The 17,528-nt window shown below is 38.8% G+C and overlaps 3 protein-coding genes across 4 annotated transcripts in view; 1 reads left to right on the forward strand and 2 right to left on the reverse strand.

Moving 5' to 3' along the window:
• Nucleotides 1–4,879, reverse strand: part of LOC134647857 (dynein axonemal heavy chain 7-like) — a 34,793-nt gene extending 29,914 nt beyond the window's left edge. Inside the window, exons 1-11 of the mRNA XM_063502193.1 lie at nucleotides 4,728–4,879; nucleotides 4,435–4,623; nucleotides 4,092–4,220; nucleotides 3,636–3,883; nucleotides 2,457–2,678; nucleotides 1,996–2,077; nucleotides 1,646–1,770; nucleotides 1,196–1,373; nucleotides 1,001–1,122; nucleotides 552–836; nucleotides 354–476 (exon numbers count right to left, since the gene is read on the reverse strand). Of these exons, the coding sequence (XP_063358263.1) occupies nucleotides 354–476; nucleotides 552–836; nucleotides 1,001–1,122; nucleotides 1,196–1,373; nucleotides 1,646–1,770; nucleotides 1,996–2,077; nucleotides 2,457–2,678; nucleotides 3,636–3,883; nucleotides 4,092–4,220; nucleotides 4,435–4,623; nucleotides 4,728–4,874 (1,850 nt within the window). The 5' untranslated portion in view covers nucleotides 4,875–4,879. The remainder of the gene's footprint in view (nucleotides 1–353; nucleotides 477–551; nucleotides 837–1,000; nucleotides 1,123–1,195; nucleotides 1,374–1,645; nucleotides 1,771–1,995; nucleotides 2,078–2,456; nucleotides 2,679–3,635; nucleotides 3,884–4,091; nucleotides 4,221–4,434; nucleotides 4,624–4,727) is intronic.
• A 6,861-nt stretch (nucleotides 4,880–11,740) lies between these two features.
• Nucleotides 11,741–14,846, forward strand: LOC134647838 (elongation factor Ts, mitochondrial). 2 transcript variants are annotated; one of them, XM_063502166.1, is made up of 4 exons: nucleotides 11,741–11,841; nucleotides 12,320–12,469; nucleotides 13,229–13,480; nucleotides 14,195–14,846. In XM_063502166.1, exons 1-4 carry the CDS (start codon nucleotides 11,812–11,814, stop codon nucleotides 14,708–14,710), a joined length of 948 nt encoding a protein of 315 aa, XP_063358236.1. In that variant the 5' UTR covers nucleotides 11,741–11,811; the 3' UTR covers nucleotides 14,711–14,846. The 2 variants fall into 2 exon arrangements, with proteins under 2 accessions (XP_063358236.1, XP_063358237.1); XM_063502167.1 differs by lacking the exon at nucleotides 11,741–11,841 and adding an exon at nucleotides 11,981–12,084.
• Nucleotides 14,845–15,482, reverse strand: LOC134647839 (uncharacterized). The gene has a single exon (XM_063502168.1). The coding sequence runs from the start codon at nucleotides 15,409–15,411 to the stop codon at nucleotides 14,923–14,925; it is 489 nt and encodes a 162-aa protein (XP_063358238.1). The 5' UTR covers nucleotides 15,412–15,482; the 3' UTR covers nucleotides 14,845–14,922.
• Between the last annotated feature and the right edge of the window lie 2,046 nt (nucleotides 15,483–17,528).

A 17,528-nucleotide genomic window follows, 5' to 3' on the forward strand; every position in this document is an offset into this window, starting at 1 on the left:
TTCATGAAACCGATGCTGCCAAAAATACTGGGGTGCGGACGACGAGGTGAGCGAATCCCGTGCCGTGATTGGTCCGTTCAAAGACACGGACCAATCACGGCACGGGATTCTGACACTATGACTCTAAGATGGAGTAAAACTACCATATATTTGTGGCAGAGGGGGTAGCGTTACTATGCTCAGTCAAGACCTCCTAAGATCCTCTAGGATGTCTTCTCTGTAGGTATAATTTGGTCTTATGATTACAGGCGTTTACGATTTCACCGAATGAATAATTAAATAAGAAAACTGGTCAATCAATGAATATTAAGTTAATAATTAGAGTACCCCACTTACAGCCAGGATTTACTTACGTTATAGTTTCCTCAAATGGTTTTATATAAGGCGAATTTTTCATAGTCTGCGTCTTGACAATATGGTCGTCGAGCAACAACTGAATTTCATCGATACTCGATAAGATATATGTTCCAGTATCCCTGTAATTTTTCGTTTAGAGTGATTAACAAATCCATTTTAGAACATTCTAATGAATTCTGCATAAATATACAAACTTGTATGGTAAAATCTCGAAAGTGAGATCGGCCCATTCCTTCATCATCTTGTCCAAAGCCCTTTCCAGATTATTTTCTTTAGTGGCAGCCTCTGAGATGCTTTCGAATTTATCGTTGTAATCCGCTAGATTGAAGTCGATGACCTTTTCGAGGGACAAGTTATCGTCCACGACGATCGGGAAGCCGACAATGTCGGAGATCTTCTCCCAATGTCGAGCTTTCATGCCGGGGTTGCCCAGGGTGTTGATGATCGGAAGGTGAACCTTGAAGTCATCCATTCTCGATCTAATATAACAAACAAACGTTTGAATGTACGCATTTGAAGCCTAATAACCGCGAACCGGCGTGTAAATACATACATACACATCTAGTGTGTCAACGCTAGTTGTGATGCGTACGTTTTTTCCACCTCCTCATTGCATGAGAGTAACAATACCTTAGGTACATACCTTATTGTTGCAGCTAGACGAAATGGTTCGGGTACGTCTTGAAAGGATTTTTCAAGCTTATAGATTATTTTATAATAGTATGCTATGTCACCCTCGATATCTTCGGGTTCGTAACTTCCAACCTGAAAAAGTAATTGCAGTATAAATGAATTATAAAAAATATATATTGAGCATAATAACGACGAAATATCATACTTTAGATGTCATCCATTTGTGATGTTTTTGGAGGAAATCATTTCCGGAGTCATATAATCGCTTATATGGCACAAGTTTATCGTAGATGCGTTTTCTCTTTGGGTACTGAGATAATTCGTACCCGAAAGATGTCTCTTCTTGGTTAAATTGATCGATTGTCGCCAAAGCTTTAGCCAACCTGGATATAGAAAACATTTTATAAAACACGGGAACAGTACGAGTACAGTAGCTCCCAACTATAGACTTAAGAACTCCCCGTGATCTAAACTTTGAATAGTCTTGGGCAAAACATTCTCTTAAATGTAAGAAAACACTCGAACAAAACAAAAAATAACATAGATATAGTTAGAAATATCATATATTTTTTTAACTTGTAGAACTAAGTATACTGGACCTTATTAGTTAGGCTTAATATCAAAGTGGTTACTTCTTCTTCTTAAAAACACTTACTTTTCGTCAAGCCGTCGAGCTCGTAGGACATATTTTTGTAACTGTTCAATGTCACCCCAGTATTGCAGTTCATTGCATTGGATTTCGTAAACATCTAAATCCTTTATAAAGTCAGCAATTCTAGTCTAAAATATTAACAGAATAATTACCATATTTCTCTTTACTTAATTAAAACATAATTTACAATTACATAATATATTGTACAGTCACCACACGGGATTGTTATGCCATTTAGGGTCCTAGCTAAATTAGTTGTTCCATACTTACGCTATGGAATGTCCAATTTAGCTAGAATCCTAAATGGCGTAACAATCACGGAGCGTGACTGTACTATATAGGTATGTACTTACCTTCAGCAGAGCCTTGTACTCGACTTTCTTTTGCTCACACAGAACTTTAGATTCTTCTATAATACCGGGCAAGCGAGCGTACCTTTAAGTGCACATAATTATATACATTATACAGTCAAACCCTCTTCTTATTTATAAAACTTAACGGCCTAAAATAAGTTTTTCTTAATACACCTAAAAATACCTCCAACTTAAAATTTTAAAGACTGGTTACACACAAACATCTAACTTAATTTACCGTATAGGGTAACTCTCTGAGAATATGTCTGCGGTTGCGTCTAGTTGCCACGACTCTTTTCATACATTTTGTATGAAAATATACGAGTCGCGGCAATTAGACTGCAGACATATTTTTTGAGAATGACCCGTCCTGTAAGTTCACAGTATCTCGTGGTGCAAGTGAAGAGCATACCTAGGTATATACCAAATCTAGTTTACCCAGCAATAGGTTTTCAACTAACCAGTGGAAAGTCTGGTTGTTAGCCTTAAGTTCCAACGGCGTGAAGTTGGTGTAGTCCCCTAGGAACACAATGTAACGCAGCACATTCCTCAGCTTGTCTTCCATCTCATCAACGAGGACCGCCTGTGCCTTCTTGTAGTACTCTATGAGCTCCATCAGCCCGCTCGTATCCGGCGGCGGAGTTAGGAGCGTGGTCGCGATCAGGGAATACCCGTCGTATATGCTATTTGAATTGTAGGACATTAGCATTTATTCATAGATAATGTCAGCTACAGAAGTAGGTAAGCGGGTAAGGTGTTAAAAATGACACGAAGAACATGCTCCTTTTCATTTAAACAATAGTTTTATTAAGTTAAACCTTATTAATATTTTTACTGCCAATAAATAACACATAGTTAGTTTATTGCTACATTTTTTTTTTCTACTCGTCGACTGCAATGCTTGAATTAAGACTTCGTATACCAAAGTGAAATCGCATACTTTTTTCACTATGGGACCCCAACTCAAATATAATATTCATTTCGATACAGTTTAGTCAACTATAATATTCATTATAATTATCAAAAATGTTGTATTTATTGAATATGTGGCAATTCTTATACTTAGTAGTTATAATTTTGATGGAATTTGAATGCATACTACCGTATACTAAAATACTAAATACTAAACTACGTATCCGTACTAAATAGTCGTATTTTCAGGCAGAAGGTACGTTCGGGGCTAATATATATACACAATTCGCCATAATAACATGAAGCTAGGCGTAAAAATAGAAATGTAGCTTGTAGCAAATAAATTAAATTGCAACACTTGTATTGCAAGCAAATATGATTCTTTATTCCAGATTCTAGCAAAACCACAAAAACAAAGAAGTGCTCATTTTATTGCATCATAAATGAGGCCAGAAGTCAAGAAACGTATTAACGCCCAGCTGCAAAAGTGCATGCCCACTTGATGAATAATTACACCAGGTCAACACACGTCTTCATGAAAAGGGACCTTATTGTCGATGGCGCTTACGCCGCACAGCGTCGCGCGGCATTGTATTGATATCGGAGCATGGTTAAAAATGGCGTAAGCGCCATCGACAATAAGGTCCCTTTTCATAGATAACGTCACATTTTACCTAGTAACTCAATTAACCAAATTGAATAAATAATTAAACCGTATCAAATCTTACGCTTTAATCTCGGTCTGATAGTCATCGGTCATCCTCCGTAAAACAGTGTTAGCCAATCTCGTCGCTGCCTGTCGAAGTGAATTGATAAGATCTCCTCTTTGCATCTGAAACATCCCTATCACGATGGTCCCCTCTAGTTTTGACGGTATCTCTTTGGCTAGCTCTACACATTTTACCGCTTCCGCGCAATATTCTTCGAAAGTTTTTGGAGGGTCAGAGTTGATGAACGATTCCACTTTTGACATAGACTAAAAAAAAGATCGGTTATGAAAATGTATCAAATCAAATTACGGACACGAATAAAGACTAGGCTATAAAGGTACTCCTAACTAAGTACTCAACTGTAAGCCGTACTGGCTAAGCTGTACTGGTAACTGGCGTAGCAACAAAAGCAACTTCGTATGAAGCAGGGTAGTCTTTAAGAAAGGCAGTCTTTAAAATAAAAAACGCACTTACCTCTCCATTCAACAAGCACACGTAATCATCGAAATCCTGAACTCTCAGTTCTGGTCCAATTCTTTGTTCACTTATTAAGTCCGCTATTTGCTTTTTATATCCTTCTACTAGTTCTTCGTCTATGATCGGCTGACATACAAAAGTTTATGTGAATGAAATTACTATTCATACATTATAGGTAAATTATAGAGAGTAGGTGTGTATAGTTGGGGCAGACGATCCCAGGCATACATTTTCCTTCGTCAAAAATCCCCTTTTGCACTAGTTTCACCTTCTATTCTAAGTATGAATGAGAGTCGGGTTCAATTAAAACTGTACAGAGAAAGATAAATTAATAACCTACCTGTAGAGTAGTCCTACCGGGACAGACCGTCTCCTTATACAACATGGTCTCCAACCGTGGAACCCTACACGCGTCCGTAAGAAAATCGTACAACAGTCTAAGCTGATTTCTAAACTGTTTGAATGAAGGTTCAAATTCTATCCCATCATTCGCAAATACAAGATTTATCACAAATCCTCGATTTAAACCCTGCAAAAGTAGAGACATAAGAGATTTTACTGAAGCATAGACAAGTAGACATACCTACTTAAATATCTGGACACAGGAATAATTTAATACTATTATACACGTACCCCCACATCCAACAAGTAATCAGTGAATTCTTTCATCGATTTTAGGCATAAAGTTTGTAAATTATATGTCATCAAGCAACCCAAGCAATTATAAAAATGCTTTATTTTAGACGCCTGTTTGGCTTCTGGGATTTGTTTCCTTTTCATCCCCTGTAAAATTAATAATGAATGTATAACCAAAATGTAGTACAGTGTAGTAAAGTAACAAGAGCCGTAATAAGGAAATGGCTAGCCGATTGTCATAATAGCTAGGTGTAGCGTCAGAGTCGGCATACAATAAACCAGTCTTAGCTGGAAGCCCGTGTTTGATTCACGACTCCCAAACTGTATAGGTACCTTAACTAACACCAAAGATATATCGCAGTTTATTACTAAGAAAAACAATATTTCCAGTACTACGCCGTAGCACGACTGAGCGTAATATAAGCCGCCATATCAGGCTGAAGTTATTCGTAGCGGGAACTTGTTGCATTAGCGTCAGATACGTTGAAAGGGTTACCTACAGAAACTCTACTATTTAGTGCTATAAGTTGCACTGATTAAACACAACTCTCCAGAAAACTACAAAACCGCAAACGATCCTTCATTTCATTTCATCGTGTCAGTTTGGGTCAAGATCGTGACCAAACGCTTAAGTCTGGCTCATCTGGGTGCAATACGTCTTTGACAAATGGAGCGTCTAATTGAAGCTGTATTCGACAGTGCTCTTGATTGAGCCGCTTCAGTGCACTGTAATATTACCTCTAGTGCATTTGCGGTCTACATATCTGAGAATAGTATCAAGTCCCATTGTGAAGATTAAATAAGGCAATACAAGTACGATATATACCTGTAGAAAAATAGCTTTCAGCATCGGTAGCCATTCATTCAAAAGGATATTGGTTGATGTATCGATATGTTTTTTACAAGCAAAGTTAAATTCCTGTAAAGTGTAGGCTTCTGATGCCGATGTTAGCTCCTCTAAATTTACCAATCGCATATCACTGAAACAAAATTTAGAATTAATAGAATTATGAGGCTGCCATCAAATTATTTCTCGACAATAGGCTAGATGACAAATTTTCATTTATGGGATCAATCAATCAGAGGTTTGTTTTTAGGATCATATGTCTATATGGGAACCATTGCATTAAAGCAATACAAAAGTCAGAAATGATAGTTCCGACAATCGTACTTCACTCGGAAACACCTCTAACAAATCGCTATGTGAACGTGACGTCAAGATCACTGAGAGCGCATCTTGAAGTATGAACAAAACAAGAAAATTGCATTATTGTCGGTGAAATATTGCGTTTATGTATATAGTTGCTATACAATCTTTTTTTGGATAAAATGCGAGGAATCGAATGGTATCCTTACTTATTTCGTTTTTGAAAGTTAAAATAAACTTTTCACCTCAGCAGCTCGAACAAGGGTACTTTGCTACTTAAAAACAGTGAGCAAAATCGCATTTTGCTCACTGAGTGGGACAAAATGAGCAAAATGCGATTTTGCTTACTCAGCTTTTAAGTAGCAAAGTACCCTTGTTCGAGCTGCTGAGGTGAAAATTTAATTGTTGGTATATCTTAAGAAAACATGAGTGAATAGAGGTAAGTGATGAAGAAGCAATACATTTTTCGGGTTCTCTAATATGTTCTCACTGCTGAGGTGAAAAATGTTGTGTACTACACGAGATCAAAGTTATTTACATCTCGTGCGCTTTTGAGTCCCTTACTACGCTCAAGATTCTAAATTAGATTCACTCGCTACGCTCGTGAATCTATTATAGAATCTTTCGCTTGCACGGGACTCAAAATAAGCACTCGAAGAAATATCAAACTTTGATCTCTTGTTGTACAAATAACTATTTATTTTGAAACAGGTGAGCCACTATATTTTTGTATTATTTCCATATATTTTTTTAATATCTACAACATTAAAATACTTACTTGTAGTTATTCCACCAAATCTCCAAAACCTGTGCGATGCAAGGATTTAAGATGAATAGTTCCTTGTTGAGCTTTTTGACGGCCATGGCGTAGCGATTCCTCCATGCGTCATCTTTCATTGCCAGCTCTTGCTTGAGGGGAGTGTCTTCTTCTTCAGCTGTTTCTTCCTATCATATTAAAATAGTAGTTTATGCAACAGTGATATAATAAGGGTTCTTAAAAAAAAAAATATATATATATATATTAAAAAAAAGAGTTATTATTAAAAAAAAGAGTTATTATTAAAAAAAAGAGTTATTATTAAAAAAAAGTTATTATTTAAAAAAAAGTTATTATTTAAAAAAAATTGAGTTATTATTTAAAAAAAAAAGAGTTATTATTGTAAATGAAAACATACCTCTTTCAATCAAGATGATCGGAACTTGTATCTTTAAAAAAAATAAAGCAGTTGTATTATACTCATAAGATGACTGCTAGCAGTCATCTTATGAGCCTATAGACAAAGCATTCAAATGACATTGCTTTAGATATCACTGTCAGTCATTTAATTGACACATTTAAGTGCTGGAGTAGAAAAATATGTTAAGGCGATTCAATCGGTAGAGTAGAACCACAGAACATATTAAAGAGGTTAGTATCGGAACCGGTGTCGCCGCTCGTTCCTCTTCACATTAAATTTACTAACACTTGCGCAACGGTAGTAAAAACTTGTGTGCCTGGTGAATGGATACGCCTCCTTTAGACAGATTTGATGTCTGGCTTCTTAATCTGAAGGTTATTGTGGCGCAAAAAGGCATGTTTACTTCGTTTTCGGTCAGCACGGGCGAGTAGCATGCGAGCGTTTGCTCAAAACCGGCGGCGACACGTACCCTGAGGGCCTACCGAGAACCACGTTCGACGTGTTGTCTCCCTGTCACACTTACGTTCGAATTTACAAGTGCGACAGTGAGGCAACACGTCGAACGTGGTTCGCGGTAAGCCCTCTGCTCGCATCGCCATTCTAACTTGTTCTGTGAGTAGAACTAACGAATAGCCTATAGTCCCCTTAACACAACGTCAAAGGCACATACGTTGGGCGCGCAACGTAGTTATGTCACAATTGACATATAATTATATACATGACAACCAGAATTGGTGCAGAAAGCTGAAGCAATGCTGCGTAGGCATACATCTCTTCAACAAAAAACAGTGCACAGTCACGGAATTAGAAGGTTTGTAACTTTTGAACCGTTACATTTAATGCCGTTAGATAGAATCGAAAAGTGACAAACCCATTGACATATATCTAAGGACGGGCTTTACGGGCAATAAGAATGGGGCCAATACAGCGGTGTCACGCTCACGAATTCGAGCTAATCGTGCAGTCTAACGCCACAGTGGTTGATGAGTTTGCATCACGCACGCGATTGGTCGCAACTAGTTGCGTTAGACTGCATGATTGGCTCGAATTCTTGAGTGACACCGCTGAACTAGCACCATTTTTAGCCGTAAGGCCCGTCCTTAGATAGTCAATGGACACTTGATCAATTGATGATACATTTATGTCAAGCTACTTAAGTATATTTATTTATTTGGACACAGGGATCTAGTTCATTATTTAAGACACAGATATACAAATAAATAACTAAAGGTATAATGAGTGACATGAATATCTACCGTGTTTGGATCTTTCAAAACAAAGTCCACAATAGCCTTCTTCATGCTCATCATAAAATCCTCGCGCATTTCGTCTGTGGCTATCACCATGGTATCCTGCCATCTTTTTAGTTTCGGTGAGATCAAGTTGTGAATTCTAAAAACAATAAAAGCTTGTTATAAACATGCAGTTCAGAATTCACCTTCAAACCGTATCCAGACGAGCTGGGCAAATCGACCGATTCGATCAGGAAAATAATTGGCGCCAATCTCATCTAGCGTCCACACGTACACAATTTAATGACCAATTTGCATTCCATAGATACTAACTTCGAAAATTGGCATTTTTGTGTCCGCACCTGCTGATTTGATCGGGGAATCAAATTGCCGTTTGCGTCCGCACGGCCTGATTCGATCGGACGAAATTTCATCGAATTAGCGAAAAATTTTCTCGTCTGGACTCCACTTTAGTTAATTACCCCCTGTGTCCCTCCTCGAATGTAACTCAATATTATAATGACGACCGGTCTGGCCTAGTGGGTAGTGACCCTGCCTGTGAAGCCGCGGTCCTGGGTTCGAATCCCAGTAAGGGCATTTATTTGTGTGATGAGCACAGATATTTGTTCCTGAGTCTTGGTTGTTTTCTATGTATTTAAGTATTTGTATATTATATATATCGTTGTCTGAGTACCCACAACACAAGCTTTCTTGAGCTTACCGTGGGGCTTAGTCAATTTGTGTAATAATGTCCTATAATATTTATTTATTTATTTATTATTATTATAAATGTGCACGTTTACCGTTTTATAATTTTGCTATCAAGCGGAGCAACATGAACATTATCGATCCCGTATCGTAAGTAGTAGTAATATCGTAACATGTTCTTCTCTTCTCCCGAAGGAATGCAATCTCCGTCCTCCCCCGGCTCGGATTGGCAAATTAGATTCATTAGCTTAACCCTGAACTGCTCCCGGGCTTTGCGCAAGGCGGTGAACTTTAGCATCACTACAAAAAGAAAAGGCATTATTAATGTTAATGCGTTGAAAATAAAGGAAAAGTGTAAAAATTCAAAATCTCTGAAGAGACTTGAACTCGCGACTCCGGGATATCGACCCGCTCTAACCAACTGAGCAACCGGGACTTACCCGTTTCCACCATATCCTTCATATGCGCCTTAAGAGATACGCCAAGCAACATAGGTGGGTACCATAAGTTATAGATTCACTTCTTAAACGGCTACCAGAGTTTTCATTGGAAATACATCAGTAACAAACGTAACAATGCGCTACCCCATATTAAATTCATTTTGTATTAAGGAGAAAAAGGAGTGTAGGTACAGGTTTTTAAAGGGTCGGCAATGTGCAATGCGTAGCACCCCTGTATTTGCAGGCGTCCATAGGCTACGGTGACTGCTCACTATCAGGGCGTATGCTTGTTTGCCACCGACGTGGTATAAAAAAAGTCTACAAAGGATAGGTACCCACCATAATGCTTATAAGTAAAGGAAATAAGGATCACCATCTCTGGTGACTCGAACTACGGGTTCGAAACTCATGACTCTAGACTGGCTGGTAGATACCTGTATCACGCATGCGCTTCAACCATAAGTCACTCTGACATAATATGTATGCATCAACTTATGATGTCAAAATACAGAACAGATGGTCGTTACCAAGATAAATACCCACCTACTTGAACGCAGCTTTGGATTCCTCCGAAAACGGTGCCGTCATATACTTGGTCAACCAGATCTTGACAGTAGAAAAAGGTGGCAAATTTGAAAAATGTAGGCGCGAAGGAATATCGTCTCATAGAAAATTTGAATTTCGCGCCTTTTTTTACTGACAAGACTTGGTTGACCAGCTATATTACGGCCGTAATATAGCGGTGAATGACGTCACTAGAACGTTGTCTATGTAAACAAGATGGCGCGGTTTCCTAGACGGCGTTGATTGTCAACGTAATGCTTATTATTCTTATTAAGTTAGGTATATCAAATAAAGAAAGTTCACCAGAAGACTGTCTTCTAGGAGCTGCAGTAGGCTTCTTCTTAACAGGTTTCGGCGGTGGTGGTAATTTAAGAACTTCTTCGGCGAGCGAGAATAATGGCCTTGTCCTAATTTTTAAACTTTCGGCCGTTCTCATCTTTGGAAGCTTAGGTAATTTTGCGTCGGAAGTCGATGGTTCAGGGTGACTTTTCTTTCTCGTTGGCTTCCCGTTTCTGTCCATGGCGGCTGAAATGTACTAATAGTTTATTTCCGGTAAAAGTACAGACATTGTGGCAACCTACTTATGCGTTTTAATCAGAGAAAGCTTCTTCTGAACGTACTTACTACAGAAAGCCTATACCAAACCGTTTTCCACGTATAGTTTGTCAAAGGACTGCCTCATTTTAAACATAGACAGAGAGAATCATACTTTCTTTGTCTTACACTAGTACTAGCACCCAAAAGAAAAGGATGGGTATAATTTTCCTGGTTCTTACTGACTGACAAATTGGTTTTACCAACTATAGCTTGGTCTAACTCTAACGCCTTTAAAAAATCTATGCAAAGGTGCCCATCTATAGCTAGTCAACCAAATCTTGTCAGTAAAAAAAGGCGCGAAATTCAAATTTTCTATGCGACGATATGCCCTCGCGCCTACATTTTACAAATTTGCCGCCTTTTTCTACTGTCAAGATCTGGTTGACCAAGTATAAGCATAAATGAAACGCAAGGCGGTTTACGTCACTTCCAATAGTCGATTTAGACTCTCGCGCGAGCCACGAGGCGAGCCGCGAGCCGAGCCACGAGACGAGAGTGTAAGCGGTGGGCTCGCGGCTCGTCTCCTGGCTCGCAAGCTCGTCGAGCTAATATAATTTAAACACTAACGGCACGGCATAAGGTTTATAACCGAATGACAAGCCGAACGCGAGTGTAAACGGTGGACTCGCGTCTCGTGGCGCGGCTCGCGGCTCGTCTCGTGGCTCGCGCGAGAGTCTAAACCGAGTGCAAAGTTCCAATCGACCGGTATTGACAAATGTCAAAAATTGACATTTATTTCGTTTCCGCGAATAATTTCCGCTTGTAAATTCTTTTACATGACATAAAAACTGAGTGTTTCTGTTTTGCGAAGTCCATTAAATAGTTGACAATTAAAACACTTACCGATCCCACAAGTAACTAAAGGTAAGTTGTCTTTTGAATTAGGTTATGCTCATTAGTTTTTTTGGTTATGTATCTCAGTCCTATGGATCTCTTAACTTTTCCTCACAATTAATACTACTTATCCTATTAGAAACCTAAATAATAACAATGAATTATCTACAGAACTAATCTGACAATATCAAATCGACCTCTTATCCATGGCAACAGTTTGAAACCTTCATTTGTTTCTGTATCTATGGTGATGTTTTTGGCCAGTATTATCGTGCTGAAATCAATCACTAAAAAGTATTTAAGTTCATATGATCATCCTTTATAATGTCAATTAGTGTACGACTGATAAAAAAACTTAATTTATAGGTTAAGAATCGGTAAATGAAGCAAAAAGTAAAGTGTTATTCAAAGGTAACTAATACTAGTCGTTGCTTATAGTTTCGCTCTATAGCTACATATAAAACCACTACGATTCGTCCGAGCATTGGCCTTGATAGAAGCAAGTACCTAATGCCCCTTCCTGCTCGGATGATGTCATAGGCTTGGCAATGGCTTGTCCAAAACAGTAATCAGTTTGTTTTTACTGAAGTGTTTAAAAATATCTAGAAGCTATGTGCAAAATGTAGACTTGTGTAAACTAATTCTTTTTCTTGTGTGACTGTGTAAGTGTGTTATTTATTCAAAAGAAAACATATTTATGCTCAACTAATCAATTCATATACGGTTGGCTAAAAAATAACTGGCTAAATAAAAAATTTGGCTGTTTCATGAATAAATTTTGGCTGGTCCATTTTCTATGGGATGGTTATTTTTTTTATCGATTTCAGGGTTGATCCCAAAGTAAAAGTTGCTTGTTTAAAAATAGGATATTTGTTAACTATAATTTCAGATGATATTCCAGTTGGTGCGGACCCTCCACACAAGTCCTCTGTGCAGAGCAGTAGAGTCTTCACTGCTGGCTAAACTTCGGAAGAAAACGGGCTACACCATTGCTAATTGCAAAAAGGCACTTGAGATGCACAACAATGATTCAGAAAAGGTATGTAAGGCTATATTTAATTTCATGTGTTAAAATTTATGTCCTTTTGGACTATAGGTAAACACAGACATTATAGTAAAGTTGTCATTATGTCAAATCCCGAATCTGTTTGACCCAAGTGCTACACTGTGCCTTAGATAAAGTCATGCAGGCTAAAACTTTGTTTTTACCCTAGCTCTTGTGGGCCAAGCCTTTAACTCTCCTACTTGAAAGCAAGGACCTTCAACTATAATAATAACTACAACTATAGAAAGAAAAAAAAAGCTCTCCTACCTTCGGTTGGGCCTAGTGGGTAGTGACCCTGCCTGTGAAGCCGCGGTTCTGGGTTCAAATACCAGTTAGGGCATTTATTTGTGTGATGAGCAACAGATATTAGTTCCTGAGTCATGGTTGTTTTCTATGTATTTAAGTATGTGTATATTATATATATCATTGTCTGAGTACCCACAACACAAGCCTTCTTGAGCTTACTGTGGGGCTTAGTCAATTTGTGTAAAATGTCCTATAATATTTATTTATTTACCATGGGCGGGGTTGAAAGGGTTTGAGGACTCTACAGTTCAGTTTGTATTCTATTACAATTAGAGTTTACATCCATACATAGAGTAGTTGGTTACCATAGAATCCATAGATTACCATTTTATCTCAGTAATTGCAAGTTGGATAAGATCAATACAGGCATAATACTTTTAACACAGGGTTAATATTAACTATAAATCAAGTCAAATTCATTAAGAAAAATATTTCTTTCTATTACAGGCCGAATCCTGGCTCAATGAGCAAGCGCAAGCCATGGGCTGGGCGAAAGCTACAAAGCTGGCCGGACGCACAGCACTCCAGGGGCTCGTAGCTGTTAAGTTTGACATGAGTCATGGGGCCCTGGTAGAACTCAACTGTGAAACAGACTTTGTAGCAAAAAATGATAAGTTCCAGAAACTGATGGAAGACGCTGCTGTTGCTTGTTTCAAATTCGCACACACCAACCTGCAAGCCAAAGGTCCAGTGACTAAGGTAACTTCAAATTATTGTTTTTAAAAGCTAGACAATGTCGCGTACTATACAAAATCGCGTTGCTCCAATATTCAGCTTATTACCAGGTGGCGGCAATAACGCAGCAAGTCTCAGTTCCATCCATATTGATTGACGCTTAGTCCGCTGGTTTTGGGTTTAGTTATCGCAGCAGTCTATTGTATAAAAATTGAGTTATTGTGCCGTAGGTCTCAGTTTCATGCATTTTGTTCGATGCTCATACATCTTTTCAAAATTACTATTTTCGTTCAATAAATGGCGCTGAATATTGGAGGAACGCAACTTTGTATAGACACTGTCAGTCTTTTTGTTTTATCGGTCCATGCTATTTTGTACCTTTACTAATTATTTCTTGTTAGATAGATTTTAAGTGAAGTACGTGGGGGGTGGGGGGGAACTAAAACTACTAAAAGTATTAATAACGCATCTCGTGGCAAAAATCGGAACTTTAAAGTGCCTAAATCTTCAATTGATACTGATTGCATCATTTTTCCAATGAGTGCAATCATTAATTAGGTCCATAGCCGTGCCAAGTGGTAGTCACAGTCATGCACATGACCTGCATGACCAACAGGCAATTTTACAACATTATTTTACTATCCTGCAATCCTGACATGCTGCTACAAATTCGGCGTCAACATTTGCGAAACTCCTACTATTTTATTTAACTAACACCTATATTGTTTTATATTCCAGATGGAACTTGACAGCGAGCAGCTCGGCAACCTATCCGCAGACGGCAAAAAGTTATCCGAAGTCCTGGCGCTATTCATCGGAAACGTGGGCGAGAACGCCGTGCTGAGACGCGCCGAGTGCTGGAAGGCGAACACCGCGGACGTGCGGATCTCCGCCTACACGCACCCCGCGGCCGCCGGCGCCTACTCGGCCGGCAAGTACGGCGCGCTGCTCGCATACCGCCAGCCCGCAGACACCGAGGACGTCGGCCGACAGCTCTGCCAACACATAGTCGGGTGCGCGCCCGCCAAAATAGGCGACAAAAACATCGACAAACCCGCCAAGGACTCCGACGACGAGACCTGCCTCATCTACCAAGAGTACCTCCTAGACCCCACCTATACTGTCGATGAAATATTAGAACAGAATAAAGTCCAAATCGTCGATTACGTTAGATTCTCGTGCGGTGAGAATGTAGAAGCGAATATGCCCGGTGTCGAAAAGCAGCCGTTGGACACGGTGCAAACGTTACAGTAGATTTAGCGATGTATGAATATGAATAATTATACTTGTAAAGGTTTCGTTACGACTTACGATGTTATTATTTATGTGCACGTAAATTAGGTGTTACTAGTTGTACAGAATTTAAGAAATAAATAGCTTGAGTACTCAATTAACATTTTAATCAAGCAAATTACAGTTTTGCTAAACATATAATTATGAAAACGCAGCTACTACATGTAGGTAGATTATTTCTTATGAGAATCTGCGCGCATCACGTTCTTCATTTTCGCTTGGCCTTTCCACAAGAACATTCTACAGTCTTTCTTCCAAAACATGGCTATTTGGTTCGGCTCAAAACAGTATCCATGATAGTTGAGCACCTCTGGGGGGACGACGTGAAGTGCCAATGTGTTCTGTTCCCGAGTACGGAAGGGTACGGCCGTGGCGGGTCTCAGCAGACACCCACATGGACAAACCGTGGCTATTTTTGGTGCTGACATCACATTTATCCTATTACACAAATTCATTCTTTGAAAATTACCACAAAATCGAAGCTCTTCAACAGCTCCGGTGAAGGATTGCGTCGCTCGCAACGCTAATGGCCTCGCATTTTGATTCTCCGTACTGCTTCGGAAACCCACTGAAGATAATGACTTCTTCATTATATTCGGACTGCCTTCAGGACTCCTATCTTCATATTCGCTCTCTTTATCCGAAATATCATCTGTTAACATTATCCTTACAAAATTTTGGCAGAATAAAAATGTGTGACAACATCTGTCAATTGTTTCGCGATAGACCGATTTTTTTTTACTTATTAGTAGGTAGGAATCATAAATTTATAAAAAGGTTTAAGGTAGAAAGGATAAATAATAAAAACTATAGTCTGTCAAGCCATTTCCGTCGGTAGAAAAAAGCAGCAAATTTAAACTTTGGCGCGAAAGGTAATCGTCCCATAGAAAATTAGAATTTCGCGCCTTTTGCTACTGACAAACTTGTATGACCGGAAGAGTTAAAATTTTCATTTTCATGCATTTATTGTTTTGGGTACGATTTGCACGCTAGATGTCACTGTTCAGTGTACCAGAAATCCTAAATCGTGCTAGAGTCTGGCTAATGAAAGTTGACCCTGAGATTTATTTAAAACTTTTTATATGGCAACTTTTTTTCCTATCAAATAAGCTGTCAGTTTCAAGCTGTCATTTAATTTCATAGAATTAGAATAGACCGAGCGACAATTACAAGTCTGTGAGTAATTTTATTGCCAGGTGCGGTTTTTATTGAAATTCCCGCGTTATCTCAGGCTCAACTTTCATTAGCCAGACTCTAGTAAGATTTTTCTTGGGACAATGGCTCCAAACTCCTGCAGCTTTTATTTAGTTCACAAATTGAACGCTAGATGGCACTGTACGGGGTAGCAAAAATCCTGAATCGCGCTATTAAGATTTTTCCTGGTATGATGACCCCAGACTCGTACAACTTTTATTAGATTGCCATATTGTTTGACAGATGGCGCTGTTCTGTATAACATTAATTTATGCAGATCCAAGATATCACCATGTAAAGTGTCATTCAATAGAACTTGCTAACTATGTAAACAAACCGCCATACTAAAATTGACACTAAATGTCAAATTACTAGTAACTTTTGTTTACATAGTTCGCATTTTCGCAAGTTCTATTGAATGACACTTTATGGCATGTATACAAATCTAAAAACACATTTGAAACATAGCGTAAACGTTGTATGGATGTAAGACAAAGCGAGACGGGACGAGTTTTTGTTTGTCTGAGATGTGGTCTTGGCGATGATGATGATTCGCTTACTAGCCGGCTCCCCGACGGCAGGTGCCTTAGATAAAACCCTGGTAGGCCCACTTGCACCATTACATTAACCCGGGGTTTACCGGTTAAACCTGGAGTTACCATGGTTACCAGTACAATTTGACACTTGGTTAACGGTTTATAACCGGTTAACCCCGGGTTAGTGGAATGGTGAGAGTGGGCCTTAGTCATCTTCTTTGCTGTATAAAGAGGTCAAATCACAAAACCAAATAATCCGGTACCGTTGCATTCAAATCGTAACGCAATTGACAATACCAATACAAAAGCAAGGTCGTTTTTCGCTGGCTACTCGAGCGTGCTGTATCGAATCAATTTGAGCAGGAACACATCACGCCTGATATTGTGTAGGTAGATGTACTAACGGCAAATGCAAACAATCTGGGGCGCTAACTTTGCCAGTCATCGACGTCATCGTAATCCCACTGCTAAGTAACATAATGACTGCAATAAGTGAGAATAAGACAAATAATCTGAGAGAGACTTTATTATTCTGAAAGTGTTTACTTTCAGAATAATGGTTCAGAGGTATCTATACTAGGTAGCTAATAGCTACCTAGGTATGTACCTACATAATTAATTACATTCTGATTTAAACTCTAGCGTCCCATGGTTCTAATACTAGTACCTACTAATTACCTCCAATGAAATTTATATCATTATTTGTATGACTTAGGTACCATATCTCGGGACCATGGGGTCCCGGACCATTGGAAGACGTGCGTGCGGCCGAAGCCAACATCACAGAGGCCCTTTAAGACAAGTTTGATGTCATATAGAACGCCTGCTGGAACCATTATTAATATTATTATAGTTATTTATTCATTTAATTTCTTAGATTAGGTTTTTTATAATATGAATATAAAAGTAAAATATAAAAACACTTAAAAAACAATAAAAAATACATATAAACACATTACAAAAAACCTAACCTAGGGTGCCGCCGGCAGCGGGGCAAGGCCCAAGCTACCCGTGGTCAGGGCCGCAGAGAAAGGAACCGACGGACTATC

Source organism: Cydia amplana, chromosome 5 (genome assembly GCF_948474715.1).
Source record: "Cydia amplana chromosome 5, ilCydAmpl1.1, whole genome shotgun sequence".
Lineage (NCBI taxonomy): Eukaryota > Metazoa > Arthropoda > Insecta > Lepidoptera > Tortricidae > Cydia > Cydia amplana.

Excerpts from the sequence above, each read along its gene's own strand:
- LOC134647838 (XM_063502166.1), top strand. The coding sequence starts at position 11,812 with ATGAAGCAAAAAGTAAAGTGTTATTCAAAG. Across the intron at positions 12,470-13,228 it reads ACAACAATGATTCAGAAAAG|GCCGAATCCTGGCTCAATGA; the intron begins GTATGTAAGGCT and ends TTTCTATTACAG. Across the intron at positions 13,481-14,194 it reads CCAAAGGTCCAGTGACTAAG|ATGGAACTTGACAGCGAGCA; the intron begins GTAACTTCAAAT and ends TTTATATTCCAG.
- LOC134647839 (XM_063502168.1), bottom strand. The coding sequence starts at position 15,411 with ATGTTAACAGATGATATTTCGGATAAAGAGAGCGAATATGAAGATAGG.